Here is a 19,261-nt window from a genome sequence, read left to right as displayed (position 1 = left end):
AACTAAAAAAACACCCACTTGTTTGGATTTAAAGTCGAGTTGGACATAGGCGGGTTTGGATTGGCCCAACCCAAGTTGCACCCCTAATTATAGCTGACATCAGCCTTGCGTCACATGGTGTAAGAGCTAGGTTAGTCGATTTTAACTTAGATGAGAAACTAGGCTCCCCGACAACCTAGTGCAATGGAATGGGGTGGAGAAGTTGAGAAATGAGTGTGAATGCAGTCGAGCGAGTAAATGGGTGTGAATTCCAAATAAAAAGTAATGTAGTATTTTTATGTTAAGTTTTGGTTAGAATTATAAAAAGTTATAATGATTGGTTAAAATTTTATTCATGGCTAAAATTTTAGTTTTTTTTAATTTTATTTTCCAAGGTAATACGTTGTAAATAAAATAAATATAAAGTAAAAAGCTTTTTCCATATAACAAATAGAACACGTTAGTTGATAAATTGTCTATGAGTTGTTTGACTCAAATGACTTTGAATGTTTGGTAGCTGTTAAAGTGTTTTTAGCACTATTTGCTAGGATTATGGGAGCATTCATTGTGCGGGGATCGCTCATCTTGTTTTCCGCTGATCCAGTTGTTCCGTTAGTTCGTTCTCTTGGTGGTGGTGGCCTTTTGATGGAACTCATTTGGCTTATATTCCAGTTTAAGTATTTTTGTTATTATTCAACTAGCCACATTTGGTTTTTTTTATTATATTTTCTTATTTGCTATTGGGTTTGTATTTAGGTTGTGGATTGCTTTTTGGACTTTTTTTTTTTTTTGCTTGTGTTGGTCTTTTTATTTAATGAAAATAATCTAGTTTGACAAAATAAATATAAAGTAAATGTTTTCCATATAACAAACAGAACACTTGAATAGAACACATTTTTTTTTCGAACAAAAAAAAAATAAATAAATAAATAAATAGAACACTTGTTTGTTGACAAATTGTCAATGAGTTGTTTGACTCAAATGACTGTTGGATGGGATTAATGGACACCTGTCTCCTATTTATGGCAATCGTCAGCTCCAACCCCTTGAATGGTAGTTGGCCCCTTCTCCTTCCAGAAACTGTCCAACCCACCTGCTCTCTCTCTCTCTCTCTCCCCCTCTCTAAACATATGAAACACAATTTTCTCAAGAGTCCCAAACAACCCAAAATCTTAGGATTCTCAACTCTTAATCCCTCTAAAATCCTCAAAGGCCAAAGCTTTTGGCAACTAGAAGCAAAATCCAGTTGGCAACAATGGCTTCTCCACCAGTACCAGTCATTTTCTTCTTCTTCTTCTTCACCATCACTCTCATCCCACTAACCCACTCTGTTCCTTTCGTTGTTTTTCATGGTAATTTCTCTCATATTCTTGTTTTTCCTTTCAACTTCATGGGTTCCGCAGATTTTCTTTTATTTTTAGTGGTTTTTGTTGTGAATTAGAACAAGCAATTCAATGGAAGTTTGAATTTTATGCTGTTTAGTTAGCTTCTAGTTCTGTGGCATCATTTGCTAATTTTACCCTTTTAAGTTGCCAGTCTTAGCATCGGTTAGTTTGCTTTTATAGTTCTGAATTTTGTTGCCCAATTGGGTTGATGCTCTTACCTTGTTAATTTTGTGTCCTACATAGTTTGCTTGCTCCTTGCTTCTCTGGGAAACTTATAACTATTTGGTGCCCGAATGTTGAGACGATTCATCGTCAATTGGATCATTGACAGTTAGGATTTGTTTTGTTGTTAAAAGGTGTACATAAATAACATTCGTTAACAATTGATTTTCAGTTTAGTCACCTAAGAATCATAGGTTATAAACATTTCATTTTTCGGCCTTAGTATTTCCTCAGTTGAGAGAAGAACGAACGTTTTCTTAGAAGTGTATCTATCTGTTTAGGTAGCGATCATGTTGTCCATGCAAGTTTGTCTTACATAAAGGAAGAAAAATAGTGGACTCACCGAATTGGTTGGTACTTACGAAGAAGTAGGAGCGTTAATTTTAATACAAATTCTGCTGATGACTTTGTTGAGTTGTTCTTTGCTTCACCCTTTCACTTAGAAAACTAATTGCTACCATTGTAGATCTTCTTTCAGTAATTACCTTATAAAATCTGATTGCTTGGGCTTCCGAAAGAAAGCGGTGAGTGAAATTTAATTGAAATGACTTCGTCTCTCAGATTCTCTGATATTTGCGTCTAGATGGATTAGTAACTCATTTTTTAGATAAATTCTTGTAGTATGCTGGGAAGAGTTGGTTTAATTATTAATCTATCATAATGATGGGGTTTTATTTGTATTTAATGACAGGAATCAGTGATAAATGCAGCAACCGAGGAGTCACACAGTTCACTGAGCTCTTAAGCAACTGGTCAGGTTCCCAAGGATACTGCATGTATGCAAAAAAAAAATTTGTTTTACTGTATTTATGATGTATATGGGCATCTTATACACGAGTTTGTTTTCTGAATGTACTCATTTTCTTTTCTCTGTAGAGAAATTGGGGATGGATCGTGGGATTCCTGGACAATGCCCTTATCGGAACAGGTGACTCTTGAACTAATAGTACAAGGATTGCTTGTTATCAATAATGCTCCATGTGTAATTGTGTACACTAACTTATTATACTTCTGCTTGCAGACGGCCATTGCTTGTGAGAAGGTGGTGATATAGTTTGGTAATACATTCGATTCTTGATTCTAAAAATTTAATTATAAAATCTTTCTTAACAATTTTTCATGTCAATTACAGGTGAAAAATATGAGTGAGTTAAGTGACGGTTACAACATGGTTGGACTTTCTCAGGTGATTGGCAGCAGTTGTAAAAGTTATTAATTTTGCTGGTCAAGTTTTTCCTTCAGCATCTGCTGCTATATGATGTGATGTTTCTTCCCCATCCATGTTGCGATGAAACTTCGTACTTTGTCAGATATAAAAGCCATTATGCATAAAAAGAAAAAAAAGACGTATAATTCTTCACCACCTGTACACATTTAGGCCTCGTTTGATAGGGAGGGCTAACTTGGATAGAACTATTCACTACATTGAAGGCATTTTGAAGGAAGAAATGGATGAGAACTTCCATATTGTCCAAGTTGAAGATTACTCATGAAGAAAAGATATCCCTATCTGTCCCCACAAAAATGGTAGGATTAAAAGCGACAACTTTTCTTCATGAGTAATCTTCAACTTGGACAAAATAGAGAAGTTGTCGTCCATTTCTCCCTTCAAAATGCCTTTAATATATTGAATAGTCCTATCCAAGCTAATCCTCTCTATCAAACGAGGCCTTCGAGTGTTAAAGCTTTTTTCTATCTGGACTGTGCTATATAGCTGATGGCCTCACCTTGCATCCTTTTCCTTTGTTTTGTTTTGCAATCATGATGTACTGGCAATTGAGCGCAGATACGCTTCCAGGTTAAAAATTGAAGAACGTCTGACATGAAAGATCTGCATAGATACAGTTGTAACTGTGCTCAGTTGTATTGTAGTTTAATGATTGCGTAATTGCCTCAGTAAAAAGGTGGAGCAATTTTCATGAAATTTTTTGGAGTTTTAGACTTTTAGTTGCCTTCTATGATTGTTTTGTGATCTGATTGCGTTTATTCATTCTAGTTACTCAATTAGTCTTTTACTATTCAAAATTTATATTCGTATGGTTTAGTTGATAAGATATTCCACATTCCTTCTGTTTCACAGGGTAACTTGATTGGACGAGGAGTAATTCAATTTTGTGACGGAGCACCTCCTGTAAGAACTAACTTGACCATATAAGTGATCCGTTCTCAGTTCTTTTTCTTAGCAAATCATTTTTCTTGATCGTACAATATGCTATAAATCAAGTGCTTTCCTGGTAAGGAAAGTTCATCTTGATCTAGTGATCTAGTCACTCAATATGCTAGAAGATCTGTCAAGGCGTATATTCCTTTATCATGCTATTCAAAAGGGTTTTGTTACATTTCCTTGTTTTTTGCTACTTAGTGTATTGTACGACGATGAGTGTGCTGACTTATTTTTTTTCGTTATCAGTTTTCTAACACACTAGTATTCCATTCTATTATCATTGTATGTGAAACAGGTGAAAAATCTCATATCACTAGCAGGTATTCATGCTGGTATCGCTTCTATTCCATTTTGTAAAGTATGTGCTTCTTCCACTTCCTTCTCTAGCTTCAGAAAATATTCTGCCACGTTGAAACTATTGATAATATATAACAAGACATGTGTAGGGTTCTTGTATTTCGAAAAATACTTCACTTAAATAAAGAGTTTGGACACAAGGCATGATAGACAGGACAACATCTATTACAAAGAATATTTAATTACTTTCCTAGTATGTAAGATGCAGATATTGTCAACACAGTTCAATTACGTCCGTTGTTCCTTAGGTAAAGCAAAAGCATCCTTAACTTAGAAGGACTCACAGTTGTGGAGAATTGTTCGGAAATATAATGATGTTTCCTTTGGAACAAAGACTTAAGTATTCACTTGAGCTATATTCTCTGTAATGTCCTCATTCGAGTAGTTTTTTTTTATATAGAATCCAGTTACAAAACTACGTTTCATGTGTCTCACCGCACTTGGAGCATGGCTTTGCTCGGGCCATGGCCCATGTTACTTCAAAATTAATTCCATGACTAAGTTATAATATTGTTTCAATGTAAAACAACCAGGATCTATACCATGAGATCGACAAGATATTGTGGTTCTCATTTTCATTTTCGAATTTTGAAAACCTGAAGTGAGAAACTTCGGCTTGTCAATATTCTATTTCAATCGTAACGTAATTAGAAGAGAAACAAAAAGGTTCATTTGGTCTTTCGAACCAGTGACAACAATAGACAAATCGACTTAAAAAGTGTTGTGGAAAGAAAGTATCGAATATGCATTTTGGTGTTGCCTACCAAGTGAATACATTAGTTTGTTATTGATATATCTAAGATTTTGCAGCTTGGTTTGACATGCTTTACATTTTGCAGTCCGAATGGATTTGCGTTCTTCTGGATACATTAATCAAGTCAGAGATCTACAGCAACTATATCCAGGTTGAACTTTGTTGAACTCTCAAGTTTCTAATTTGGGTTTTATTTTTTGCATTCAAGCTTCTTGAGAAAGTAAAATGAGTATGTATTCGAACGGGACACACTTGTCCTGTCTCCATTTTATTTTATATCCGTTGGTAATTTATACCATTTAAGTTGCCTATCTTTGATGGGTTTGCAGGAACATTTGGCTCCAAGTGGTTATATTAAAATCCCGACAGTGAGTACAATACTTCCGTTTTCAGCTTAAAACATTCCTTTTCGTTGGCGATTTCTTCAACCACATGTCCCCAGCACCAAGAGCTAAACTTGGTCAACTTTTCTGTTCTCTAGGACATCGATGCCTATTTAAAAGGGTGTAGGTTCCTTCCAAAGTTGAACAATGAAATCAAAGCGTCGAGAAATTCCACTTATAAGGAACGGTTTGCTAGCTTAGAGAACTTAGTCTTGATTATGGTGAGGTTTAGAGTTACATTTTTCTTTGCCCAACTAAAATGATCTAATTTGCAATTCTAAGTTCTCTTTCTGATTGCGTCCCATGTCCGTTCATGATTAGTTTGAGCAAGACACTATACTGATACCCAAGGAGACCTCATGGTTTGGATATTTCCCAGACGGGGCCTTTGATCCTATTTTGCCTGCGCAAGAGGTAACTTATCTACTCAATATTTCCTGCGCAAGTGTTATGCTTTTGAATCCAAGACCGTGGAGAAAAGTCCATATTAGAAAGCTATAGGATTTTCGAGTATAACACGTATCGTCCTGCAGACCATGTTGTACACTGAAGACTGGATTGGTTTGAAAACCTTGGACGAAGCTGGAAAGGTTAAGTTCATAAATGTGTCGGGGGGCCATCTGCAGATCTCTCGAAGCGACATGAAAACGTACATTGTGCCATACTTGGAAGATGAAGACTCAACGCAGCACAAGATAGCAGAGCCTTCATTTCCAACAACACTTTCGTTAATCTGGAACAACTACTTGGATCTTGTTGGACTCGGTGAGCATCAGAACGTGGTGCTGAGGGTTGTGTAATGTGAGTTTCGGGGTTTACAGGTAACTCGAAATATACAAAAGAACGCTCTGAAATGATCGCTACTACGTATATTCTTACTACTCTATGCACTATAGTCGAATGGGACGTGTTATGTCTGTTTATTTTTTGCACCATTGGAGAAGGGAGAGCGGGTTGCAGTGTAGAGACGGTGACAATTACTTTTACGATTGCCGGCCGCCGGCTGCCATATGGTTTTGTAATCATTGATGTAGTACTTTGTTAAGCAATTTTACGGAGACTCTACATTGTAGTAGAGTATGTAAATGACTTTCCCAACTTTATTGTACTTTTTATCTTCCACCTTTCGGGCCATTACTTTCAACTAGACCTGTAAACGAATCGGATTTGGATAAGATCAGTCTCGATTCATATCTTGGTCCATTTCTAATCAGATCATCAGATCCGCAGCGTAGTCAGATAATCGGATTTGACTTGTCGCCTCATATCCGATTAGTATGGGATTTGATATATTCCTTATCGGATCTAATTCAAAAATGTCATTAGTAACTTTTTTTTTTTAATAAAAAGGGACAACTGATAGTAAGCTATGGTTATCTATCCCTTTCGGATCCGGAGAGGCTATAAGGAATTTCACCCTACCCGTGACCATAGTCAAACAGATTCACTAGCTTGGAACATCAAACCCGGGACCTTTTACATTTTAATTAGTAACTTCATTTATTGTATTATTAATTTTTATTATTAATATTGGTGACAATATCAGTATTGTTGGAGTATGAACCTCGGCCGGTTGACCTGGAAAATTCAACTAATATCTATAAATTTAAATAAAATAAATACTATGTTATATTAAGTCGAATTAGATCAACCTGGATCCACATCCTAATCCATTTATATTCAGATTATCAATATTTAGATTATTGAATTCCAATCTTATTCGGATACGAGGAAGAGGTGATTTCCGCTCACCCTATTTACTTTTCTCCCTTGCCATACATAACTTACCTATAAAAACAGTAGAACAAGAAAATAAGTAGTGAAATTTTTCATCAGAATGTTGCCTCGACGAGTCTCAAACAGCTTTAAAATATATAGAAACCGTCATCACAAAGAATTCCAACAAAAATTGAAAATGGTTAAGGTACAAGTTCTTAAAAGTTAAAATTATTCCCCCATCAAAACAACCTTCTCTTTTTCTTCATATGATTTGGTACAAAGGGAGTAAGTTACTTGAACCTAAATTAACCATCTTTTATGCCTAAGGAATGTGGGGAGGAAGAAAAAAATGAAGATCAAGCCGATTTGTTACACCGAAGATTATAGTGCAATGTCATGTCGTCCGCGGAAGATTGTAACTAAGTATGAAATCAGCCTCCATCAACGATTCTACACAGAGATGTTTTGCCGGCGGATCACAGATAAATTAAAGTGATGGTTCTATTTGGTGATGCTCAAGATTCCGAAGCACAATTCTAGCAAAGATTTTGGCTTCAAGGGGGGCAGTTGCTGCTGCAGCTGCAGCCCGCAGAAGGCGTGCTGCTCCTCCATTCTGCATAAGGCTAGCATGGTGCATAGCATGCCGGCCACCAGGTATGGTAAACTGCAGTTGAAAGAATACATATATAAAGGATCGTTCTCCATCAATAAATAATGGATATTAAAGTTGGCACTGAACTACACAAAGGACTAGTGTTTCTCACAGAGGTGAGTCTAGTATGTACATTTACCTGAAGAAGAGCAAATGCAGCACATGCCTTGAGAACAGGTGACGTATTCCGTAGCATGGAAACAAATCTTCCAATTTCAGCCCCGCTGACAGTACAAGGAAAACTCAATGTTCAGACAAAAAATATGCAAAATTATAGGGCAAATTTAAAATTTCAGCCTCGTAGACAACAATCGTTAGTTCAGAGAGAGAGAGAACCTGCATCTCAGATGTCCTGCTTCTTGAATACGAGCACCTTCTGTCACTTGCGCCAACGCTGCAGGGGCTGATGATACTGCAGCAGCACCAAACGTTTGTGGATCAGAAAAAGTGTGGACAAAGGCCTCAATGTGTTTCAGAGCCATCCTTCTAGCGCCATCTAAGCTCACACTCTTTGAGACACTTTCCGACGAAGTCCCTATCATTGCATACTCATCCATTCTGCAGAGTATTAACAAAGTTTTAACATATATATTTTTTCTTATTACAAGAGATATTACTATTGAGACTAAGGGGAGGAGGAGGTTTTGAACCCAGGACGCAGTGGGTTGAAAATGAGGCCACATAGAAGCATACAGACTCACAAGGACGTTAAACCACATCACATACAGAACAGAATATCCCATGCATTCAACAGCATTTTGAAACAAAAGAATGAGTAGCACGCACACAGAAAACAGTTAGGCCTACAAATACCTGCCATCAAACATGTATGCCAATGCCAACGCAGCCATGAAGCGAGCCATTTTTGACACCGACGAAGAACAAAGATGAACAAGCGCAGGAACACCTCCTTCCTCCACAATCCGGAGAGCATTACCAGGGTTAAAAGCAAGATTCCAAAGAGCACCCGCAGCTGTTTCATGGACATCCTGAAAGTTGAAAAATCAAATCAAATCTTTTTCCAATTACATGAACGAAGAAAGCTCAACAAAAGGATGTTGTAAGGAAATATGAGCATATATTTGCAAGTAATTGCACTGTACTCACTGAAGCATACCCATGAAGGACTATAAAAAGGTTGAATGACCAAAAGAGTATCCAATTAGAACATGAATGAATTTATAATATGCAAGGCCATGAGAAACTATGCACTCGAAAAGATGTTACAGGCATCGACACACAAGTTCAAGTATAAAAAGCTTCTCTTGTCATGTGCATCAAATGTAAAACAAGACCAAACAGCTAATACTGGATGTAGAGGTCTTAGCTTCAGTTTCCACAATTATTTGTTAACATTATCATACAGACTGTCAGCTATTATTTACTGAATAAAAAAGGATACACGAAAATACTCATACGAATCCTTTCAGACGTAACTTCAATGACTGGTATTAGATTCTGCTCCTATTTTTCTTTTAAGACAAAAAATTATGCCCATAAATTGATTGCTGAGTTCCAGTGCCTAGGTGAGCAGTGATCCACCACGTTCTATTACTATTAAACTAATTTCTGAAACAATCTGCATGTACGACGGCTAATACCTAAGTTAATTAAATAATAGTGCTTGATTTTCTCTAATTGACCATGGAACATGAACATCTTAAATAATAATTGAAAAATAAAATAATACTTACTGCAGCTTCAGAGCGTGCCAATGCAATCAAAGGCACAACACCTCCTTCCCGTCCAATGGCAATGCTAACAACCAACAAAAAGTGAGCAAAATCAATAGTGACAGTGTTAAATTAAAATTCATATCACTACTCAATGAAAGAACATAGGAGTATTCTGAATAGAAAAGTATGACAGATTTCAAGAAATAACAATGTGACCGGAGAAAAAGGAAATCTACTGCAGATCACAGTCAGTTGATCCATTCATAAAATGCACAAGTGATTATTCTTTAAAAGCACACAGTTGAGTAATTTTGGGCATCCTAAACAATCGTAGAGATTACTGGACCAACATTCCAGCATAAAAATTATTCCATTACCCACAAAAACCATGACAAAGAAGCAAAATAATTGTAGGCATTAATTATATAATATTATAATTTCAGGTTGACAAGTACTTCGATGGAATCTGCTTCTGAGAACTGGAAGACTTGCTCACAGATTCGCTACCTTCTTGTGGTTTTCATGTAAAATACACTTTTGGTTAAAGTTCAATCCTCTCAACCAATGAAATAAGGAGAAATTCCATTGTTAAAACGTGTTAAGAAGTTAAAGCTGGAAAGTCTGTTTGATTAGAAGTTGCACACAAAATGAACAGAAATATCTTATGACAAAGTAACCCTATGGTTAGAAATAAAAGAACAATGAAAAACTTTAAAGTGGTAAAACTTTCTAAACCTAACCCGACCTAATATTACACTCACAAACTCAAACACCTTAAATATCAGAATTGCACTATCTGGCACAATGTCCATACCAGAGCTGTGACTTTACAGGACTTCCTGCAAACAAGTCATGGAATGTTTTTGAAGCTCTAAGAAATGAAAAGGGAAAAAATGCAAGGCAATGCAACACAATTAAGCTAGAAAAATGCAAACGTGAAGGTTTATGAAATGAAAAGGGAAAAGAGAACAAAACATGAAACAAACTAATTGCATGCCCATGCAATATAAGATACAGCTTTGCCTATGTTAGGCTATCAGTAAATTAAAATTATTTGAGATTTGGCAGAGCCAAAAATTACGATAGATGCCAATATGACATTGTAACAAATAAAATCCATTCCCCAGAAATGATTTCTTATTGATTACCCAGTGTCTAGCTACCATCATAAGCATTAGCTGCATTGCACAAAAAGTCTCTCATTAACATATAACCACATAACAAAATAAATTATAATTAAATTTGATCGAACAGGAACTTGCTGAATCTTAGTCTTTTCTACATCACAGCTGTAGTTTATATGATATTCAAACTCATAAAAATTCTTCCAGATATAATCGGAAAGGAATCTCATGCAACTGACATCTGTAAATTGCATGCATCTTTTTCTTCTTTTAGTTCCTTCCTTTTTCTTTTGTTAAGCATGGTGTGTGCTTGTTTTTCATCAAAATTTTAGCTCATCATCATTATCCAGCTAAATGAATAAGGAACCTGACTGAGATCAGGTATTCCAAAAGGTTTTGATCCATAAACTAAAACAAAAATGAACGATATCTCCAGAAAGACATGCATCACTAGTCCAAACTCTTTGGCTCGTATTTGTTTGAACTAGCTTGGTGTGTTACGAAGAGCAAGCACATACCTATTGGCTTCTGACACTGACAATCCCCAAAGAGCACCAGCAGCCCGTTCTTGTAGGCCTGGGGAGGCGTTTGAGCAGCCCTGTGCAAGAGCAACCTGCATACCCAAATAAGGTAGCTTAAACTTACAGTGCAACATTATCGGGTATGAAATAACAAAAACCGTATTTTAGCAAGTGGGAACACTTACGCTTAAAAAGAACAACAATGTTAAAGTATCACTTTCCAGGTCAAATGGTAAACTCTCAAAATGTTCTATAACTTTTAAACAAAAAAAATTTCCATACTCAACACAACATCCACATTATTTTTTTTCCTTCACAAACTGGCAGAAGCAAAAGCAGCTAAAGGGACCATTTTTCAAGCACCGCCAACATTCACATTTTTTAGTCCAACTAACAAGAAACCAACTGGACCCAGATTATATTTTCAGATTTAAATTGCAATAGAGAAAATAAAAAATAAAAAACTAACAGTACATAAAACAAATATTTATGTTAGAAGCGTTTTCCAGTTAGTCAACTTCAATACGTGCAAGTCCAAATTCGAAATGCCATTCAAATCATGACCAAAAATCTTGATGCAGATAAGAAATGGTTCACACACAAAGAAGCTTCTAAACCATCTGTTTCATTAATTTGCCTTGATTTTTTTGTAGATCCAAATATGTAAAGTAAAATGTTTTGGTCACCCTAAGATGTGTATAGCATTTGATAAAAACGTTTTCATAATAATGTAGCATTTATTACAGGGTAAATAAATAGTAAATAAAATGTTCAACTCCAAGAAATACTTATCCAAAAACACTTTATTTTAGGGATTTGAATGAGACGCTAGCATGGATTATGTTGACATTATAAGGTTGTGATTATTCAAGGTAAATATCATACCAAGGCCTCCACGCCGCCTGCTGCAGCAATTGCTTCTCGATTTCTGTCATCAAATGATAGATTCCACAATGCACCAGCTGCCTCTTGCCTGTCCAACGGTAAAATAAGATATAGTTTTACATTGATTGCATAGACAGAAGTTGATAATTAACAACTAATGAGTGAACTAGAATTCCAATTAGCCTCTTAAGCAATTAAAGCAGCTTTTAAAACACAGCAGCATTTTTAGTCTGGAAAGAATTAGAGCATCTAACCCAAAACCCAGTGGACATGAGTTGAAAAGGGCCAAGACATTATATTGAAACACACGGCTTTACATTGCAGAAGTGGGTCATGCTCTCAACATGCCCCTCAGTGTGGCAGCCAAAAGTGTAGATAACTTATACTGGGTTCCCCGCTCTGATACCAAGTAAAAGTTGAAGGCATCCAACCTAAAACAATGGGCCAACAGTGCAGAGGCCCTTAACATTGTATAATAAACAATGCTTTGCATTCCAAAAGTGAGATAAACTCTCAACAAGCCTAAAGCTTAAGCACCACACTCAACAATGAACATTCCTAAACAACTGATAATTTCTTATTACTTTTGTTCCTTAAGTGGGATTCTGTTTCTTTTTTATTGTGGGAATTGGTGAAGGGGCATGCAAGTATCTTAAACCTTTGATGCATATATAAAATAAAAATTATTTAAATAATAGAAAGTTTGCTTGAAAGAAAATATATGTAGATAACAAAATAATATCAGACTGATACAAAAAGATTCAAGAGTTGCTTAAAAAATGCAAAGAGAGGATCCAGATTAAACTACCTGACACCTTCATGAGGAGATTGTGTAAGCTGAACAAGAGCATCAAGAGCACCTGCCTCTTGTCCAACTGCAGCATTATTACTATTACTGTCTCCATGGGCAGCCAAATTTGCCAAGGCACGGGCAGCCTGGTATAAGAAGAAGTGCATTAATAATTTGCAAAAAAATAAATATAAAAATACAATGCACACATACAGGTGCATATAAGAGAGAGAGAGAGAGAGAGAGAGAGAGAGAGAGAGAGAGAGAGAGAGAGAACCAATGCAAGATGCACACCTGAACCACTAAAAAAGAAAAGAAAGATCATGTTGGGAAAGGTATCACAGATGAGTCTGAATGAGTGAAGCATATACAATAGTGAAGGAAAGTCCCTAGAAGAACCAGATGCTATATAGAATAAGGAAAACTTTTCACTAATTTAATGCTACACTGTGCGCCATAAATTGGCACTTAGATACAGCGGTACACCATATGAACCTAAGATATAGGCAGGCTTTGCAGAACCATCACAAATAGTGTGAGATTTTCTATAAACAAAGGACAAACCAATCACCACAACCTGAATCTTGAAGTGGTGGGTGTGAAGATCAAAACCAGCTTTTAAGGTTTCTTGGAACTAAATTTTGCCTGAAGTTTCAACCATCTGGAGCCATAGGAAAAATTGTACACACTTGAAGTATGTTTTTGTTGAGTTGTCAGGTAGAGCTTAACAATAGCAACAGAAGGTTCTATTACCTGCTCTTGTACTCCCTCAAACTTGCAGTTACGAGCAAGCATCACTAAAGCATGCACACCACCTGCCACAGCAACCTCTGTGCTACACTTGTCATCAGCAGCCAAATTCGCCAGTGCACCAGCTGCCCGTTCCTGAAATGACACACATGGAAAGCAAGGCACAACTTAAACCACCATGCAACAGCAACCCCAAGTGTATTGCATAAAATATAAGCATCATACATAAAGAGAGAAATACGAGAAAAAAAAGTAATGTACCAGAACTCCATCACCACCAGATGACCATTTAAAAATTAGATCAACTAAAGCTTTCACTCCACCGGCCTCAGCAATGGCACCCTGACCAGAAAAATCTAATTGATTACAAGTAAATTTTGGGGCATATGTAAGTGATAAGACAATAGAATGTAGACTATCAGACCTTGTGCTCTTCTCCAACAGAAAGATTCCATAGTCCTCCAGCAGCCTCTTCAGCAACCAGCCTGTTCATAGACCTTGCCAAACCCGCAAGAATATTGATCCCACCTTCTTCAGCAACAGCTTTAGCAACATTGGCATTCACAGACAAGTTTGCTATAGCCTATTCAAGTAATGAACATTTAAAGGAACGAGTCAGCCTAATTCCACATCTACATGCATGATAATCATGAATCTGTGTATCACCAAATGACCAATTCCTACACTATAGACCATATAATACAACAATTAGTCAAAAGGGCCGATTGTCATAATAGCATGAGAAAAAAAAAATTCTATACCTTTGCAGCCTCTGATTGGAGTCCTTCCCGCCAAGATTTTGCCAGGTTTAAGAGAAGACATATGCCACCATCTCGCATAACAGCTTCAGCCCTCCCACAATCTATGCTAGCATTTTCATCATCAATAACAACAAAAGTTGCAAGTCCTGTAGCTGCCCTTTCTTGGACATCCTCTTGTGAGCTCTGCATTAAAGTGAGCAACAAAGATGCACCTTGCTTGAGCCAAAAAACATCTAAACCCTGTTGATTGCTCTCGGCAATGCGCAAAAGAGTATGAGAGAGAATCCATTCAATCCAACTCATAATGTCATTCAAGTTTTTATCCTTGTTCTTTGAATTCCTCCATTCCAGAAACACATTATTTCCTTTCTTCGTAATGTCGACTAATAAAAAAGCTATTTCTTTCATAATATCTGTAAAAAGGGCAAGTAACATTTTATTTTTATATTTACGAGGAGCAAAGTTGCTGTCTTCTTCAAGCACGGGACAATTCAGGGCACATAAAACCTTCAAGCTCTGTGATGATGATAACAACCGTGAAACAGCAGCAGAACCAATATCAGTTCTTGAAACATCTAGCCCAACCAAGTTAGGCAACTTATGCCAAAGATGTGAAACCACGCCCCATTTCATGTTTGAGGTCCCAGCAACAGAGAGGAATCGAACTGATAAAACATTTCCCAGTGCCATCTCGTCGATGTTCAGACAGTCTATGAACCCGATATCGGTCAAATTTGGACAATGCTTAGATAAAGCATTAATAGCATCAGCTTGCACATCCCTAATTCCGGAAAGTCGAAGCTTTTTCAATTTAGGACAGCAAAGAGCTATTGCTTTTATAGCATCACTGCTGATCCTTTCACAGAAATCTGGCCCAAGCTGGAGGCTTTCAAGTGACTCGTGCCGCGCCACGATCACAGATAGAGTAGCATCAGTTATTTTTCTACAGTAATCGCCACTTATTTCACGTAAATTCTGTGCTCGAAGATGCAATATTGCATCAGCAGATTCTGCCCCACGAAACCTAAGCTTCTGAAGATTTACACATCTTGAAGCAAGTGAAGATGCCATGGTATCATTGCATTTGTGAGCGCGAAGATCCAAAGAAGTCCACAAACAAGGCGAAATTCCAAGAACCCTCCATGTCTTGCAAGTTGAAGATAAGCTTGCCCGGTCACGATAATTCAGACACGAAAACAACTGAATGACTGTATCATCTGGCAAACCAGTCCAATCAACAATCCCATTTTGCATTGGACATGAAACGTCATCTTCAATTTCTGGATAACTAGGCAAAACCACCTTCTCCTTCCCCTTCCTAGCCACCTTTCGCCGCACCCTACGACTCATATCTCAAGCAATATACAGATGACCCAGAAACCGATAGTCCAAAACCATTCAACTTCACATACCCAAATTTTATTACCACTGAAGAACAACACACAGACCCATAAACATGTAACCTCTAAGCTCAAATCCCAAGTTCTAGAACCAGTAAAAAGGAACACAACAAACCCAAAAACCAAAACTGTTCCACCTCAAAAACCCTAATGCTCAGACAGAAACAAATTGTATATATTTACCAAACAGAATTAGAGCTTCACAATAAACAGCAATCCAAGTCTACCGATTTCAAATACCCAATTGAATTTGGTATCCGAAATGCATCACAGAGGAGGAAATTAATGGTTATTTTCAAACCTGCGAGCTGATGCTATGTGGGTTTGTCAGGATACCCTTAAATCTTCAAGCTTTCGCAAGTAAATCAAGTGCCTTTGACAGATTGTGTTGCAGGAAGCTGCAAATTGATGAGGGAGTGATGGGGGGAGAGAGAGGAGGCAAAGCTCAAGGAAGGGTAGGAGAGAATTCAGGTGTGTTTTTGACAAAGAGAAGAGGAGGAGAGCTAAAAAGCCAAACCCTCAAAGCATGTGTCTACCCCTCTCTCCCCAATTAGGAATTAGATTAGGCTTTTGGTTCTTGGTTCTTGGTTTTGTGCACCAATTTAGAGAGAGAAAGGGGAAGGGTGTGGAGATATGGGGGTAAAGGGAGAAAAGAAATACAGCATTGAGGTGTGCGTGAGGAGCGAGAGTAAGAATGGTGTGAAAACTATATAAGCAAGCTCATCAAGGAGCATCAAAAGTTTGCAATATTCAATTTTTTGGTTTATGCAATTGTTGGGCTATTAATAATTTATAAAGGAAGCAAAATCTTACGCTCAATAGCTATAAGCGATGCTAAAATATGTGACAATTGATTGTTAGATAGTGAATATAATTTTTCTCTCATGAAAACAAGTGCATTTGAATTCCTTTTGTGTGTAAATATGTATCCCTCTCTTCCCCTTCTTTGCTTCTAAATATGGATGGAATATTTTTTTTATGAGGGATGGAATCAATTATGCAATATTTGCTGACAAAATTATTTAGTTTTGAAGAAAAACGAATATACTTTTTAATGCGTCCATTGGGAAATTTGGTTGAACTTATTTTATAGTTATGAATAGTAATCGATTTTGAGGTTTATGAGACCATAGGGTGGAACTTATTACATGACATTGAGATTTTAATGCATTACAGACTAGTGTAAAGCACATACATCTTGTAAGGCTTGAGATTTTAATGTTGATATTGTATCGTTTATAAGCAAGCATGTGAAGATTGTAGATTATGTAGGTACGTATATGAATCTGGTATACGTCACTTATACATTGTTGGTAAGGCTTGCTTGCTTGTATATTTTCCTTTCATATAACTTTTTATTTGGATTGCATCTCATTTTTTTTCTTTAAAGGAGGGATTTTGCTTAATGATGGAGGTTCCCATTAGCAAAATTCAACTTTGCACCATTCAGAAACAGTTGAGCTCTGTGCACTAAGGGCTGGTTTGGTATTGCTGTGCTTTGAAAAAAAGCTACTTCTGCTGTGCTGTGAGAATAAGCAGCTGTGAAATAAAGCAGCAGAGTGTTTGGTAAACTTTTTTGTAAAAGTGCTTTTGAAAAAAAAAAAAGCAGTATTAGAGTGTTTGGTAAAATTTTATGTAAAACAGATGTGAAAAAAAGCCGGTTTTTCAAAGCTAGGTTTTGCAGCTTCTTGTTTTTGGCTTTTTTTCATCCAAAACTGTGAAAAAAAGCTGAAGCTGAGTGTTTACCAAACACAAAAACAGCTCCCAGCTTTTTTTGATAGTAGCTTTTTTCAGAATCACCTCAGTACCAAACCAGGTCTAAGTAAGGCCTTGTTAACTTGTTGGCAAATCCGGAATGACAAAAATGCATTTGTGTTTAGGAACTTACAACTAAATCCTGCCCATACCATCACTCTTGCAAAAGGTTATCTTATTTTAACGTTAATGCTAAAAAGAGTAAGCATGATCTGTTTATCCTTCTGAAATGATTAAGGGCTGGTTTGGTATTGCTGTGCTTTGAAAAAAAGCTACTTCTGCTGTGCTGTGAGAATAAGACCTGGTTTGGTACTGAAGTGATTCTGAAAAAAGCTGCTATCAAAAAAAGCTGGGAGCTGTTTTTGTGTTTGGTAAACACTCAGCTTCAGCTTTTTTTCACAGTTTTGGATGAAAAAAAGCCAAAAACAAGAAGCTGCAAAACCTAGCTTTGAAAAACCGGCTTTTTTTCACATCTGTTTTACATAAAAGTTTACCAAACACTCTAATACTGCTTTTTTTTTTCAAAAGCACTTTTACAAAAAAGTTTACCAAACACTCTGCTGCTTTATTTCACAGCTGCTTATTCTCACAGCACAGCAGAAGCAGCTTTTTTTCAAAGCACAGCAATACCAAACCAGCCCTAAGCAGCTGTGAAATAAAGCAGCAGAGTGTTTGGTAAACTTTTTTGTAAAAGTGCTTTTGAAAAAAAAAAAAGCAGTATTAGAGTGTTTGGTAAAATTTTATGTAAAACAGATGTGAAAAAAAGCCGGTTTTTCAAAGCTAGGTTTTGCAGCTTCTTGTTTTTGGCTTTTTTTCATCCAAAACTGTGAAAAAAAGCTGAAGCTGAGTGTTTACCAAACACAAAAACAGCTCCCAGCTTTTTTTGATAGTAGCTTTTTTCAGAATCACCTCAGTACCAAATCAGGTCTAAATGGCACCCTCCATACTCTTCTCATGTTAAAGTCGACTTGGATGGTTCTGTTGTTCAAAACAAAAATGCGGCAGATTTGTGATTATGAATGACAAAGGTCAACCCTTCGTTGTTAGAGCTATGAATCTGAAAGAAACAACTATGCCGATGGCAAAAGCTGTGGCATTGAGAGAAGCTTTGAAATTTGCAAGACATAAGGGATTTCCTCTGATCATGGTGGATGGTGATTTAAAGTTGGTCATCAATGTTGTTCAAGGATTGTACGGAGTTCCCTGGAAATTAAAATCCATCATTGAAGACATTTAGTGGCTTGCTTCTTCATTTGATTCTATCAAATGTTCTCATATTTTCCGAGAAACAAATTTTGTAGCTCGTGTCTTTAGCTAGTTAGGGCCCCTCTTTACAAAATTTACATATTTGGGAGTATTGTATTCCTGATAAGGTTTACAATGTTTTTATGTTTGATTGTATTAGAAATGGTTGTATAAGGGGTTTCTATGTTTAAATGAATTTCTTTACTTAGCAAAAAATTAGCAAAATTCATGCGTTGTTCAATGTGCATGTCAAATTAACCAAAAATGGCGAAGAAGCCGTTTGTTGAGATATGTACAACTAAAGGTCTTGTTTAGTAGAGATGATTGACTTGTGCATGACTATTCACTATACTAAATGCATTTTAAAAGAATAAATGGATGACAAATTTCTTATTTTTGTCCAAGTTGAAAGTTACTCATGAAGGAAAGATATCCCTACTTAAGAAGAAAACATATCCCTACTTGTCCCAACAAAATATGCTTTTCAGCCATCCAACCTTAAAAAATTAAACCCAAAGAACGTATCATAACACTCACAATGGGGTAGCCATAATAATTTAGTTTGAATTTGTCTTTGACAAGAATCAAATATAAGATCTCTCACTTACATGAAAGAGGACTACCCATACTTGTAGATTTGGGTTGTATTTCGACTTTTAAGTTATTACTTTTCGGCCATTCCAACCTCAAAATATGAAACCTAACGAATGTATCATATTTGCATTGAATTAGATTATTG

At 36.6% G+C, this 19,261-nt stretch overlaps 2 protein-coding genes across 2 annotated transcripts; one reads left to right on the top strand and one right to left on the bottom strand.

Annotated features, from left to right (window-relative positions):
- The first annotated feature begins 998 nt into the window (after positions 1 to 998).
- On the top strand, positions 999 to 6,366 carry LOC137734620 (uncharacterized). Its single transcript, XM_068473862.2, has 12 exons — positions 999 to 1,331; positions 2,278 to 2,362; positions 2,463 to 2,514; positions 2,608 to 2,628; positions 2,719 to 2,772; positions 3,667 to 3,717; positions 4,046 to 4,108; positions 4,947 to 5,012; positions 5,191 to 5,229; positions 5,343 to 5,465; positions 5,566 to 5,658; positions 5,778 to 6,366. The coding sequence occupies exons 1-12, from the start codon at positions 1,235 to 1,237 to the stop codon at positions 6,042 to 6,044; spliced, it is 1,011 nt and encodes a 336-aa protein (XP_068329963.2). The 5' UTR covers positions 999 to 1,234; the 3' UTR covers positions 6,045 to 6,366.
- Positions 6,367 to 7,095: 729 nt separating this feature from the next.
- Positions 7,096 to 16,406, bottom strand: ARABIDILLO-1. The gene is made up of 12 exons (XM_068472932.2): positions 14,123 to 16,406; positions 13,786 to 13,944; positions 13,623 to 13,703; positions 13,365 to 13,496; positions 12,630 to 12,757; positions 11,822 to 11,909; positions 10,934 to 11,028; positions 9,310 to 9,373; positions 8,429 to 8,604; positions 7,952 to 8,173; positions 7,755 to 7,839; positions 7,096 to 7,627 (listed from the first exon to the last, which is right to left on the bottom strand). Exons 1-12 carry the CDS (start codon positions 15,470 to 15,472, stop codon positions 7,451 to 7,453), a joined length of 2,757 nt encoding a protein of 918 aa, XP_068329033.2. The 5' UTR covers positions 15,473 to 16,406; the 3' UTR covers positions 7,096 to 7,450.
- Between the last annotated feature and the right edge of the window lie 2,855 nt (positions 16,407 to 19,261).

The sequence above is a fragment of the Pyrus communis genome, chromosome 7 (assembly GCF_041283825.1).
Source record: "Pyrus communis isolate YQ-2024b chromosome 7, ASM4128382v1, whole genome shotgun sequence".
Classification (NCBI taxonomy): Eukaryota; Viridiplantae; Streptophyta; class Magnoliopsida; order Rosales; family Rosaceae; genus Pyrus; species Pyrus communis.
The sequence above is the reverse complement of the archived record's forward strand: the minus strand, read 5'-3'. Positions and strand labels throughout refer to the sequence as shown.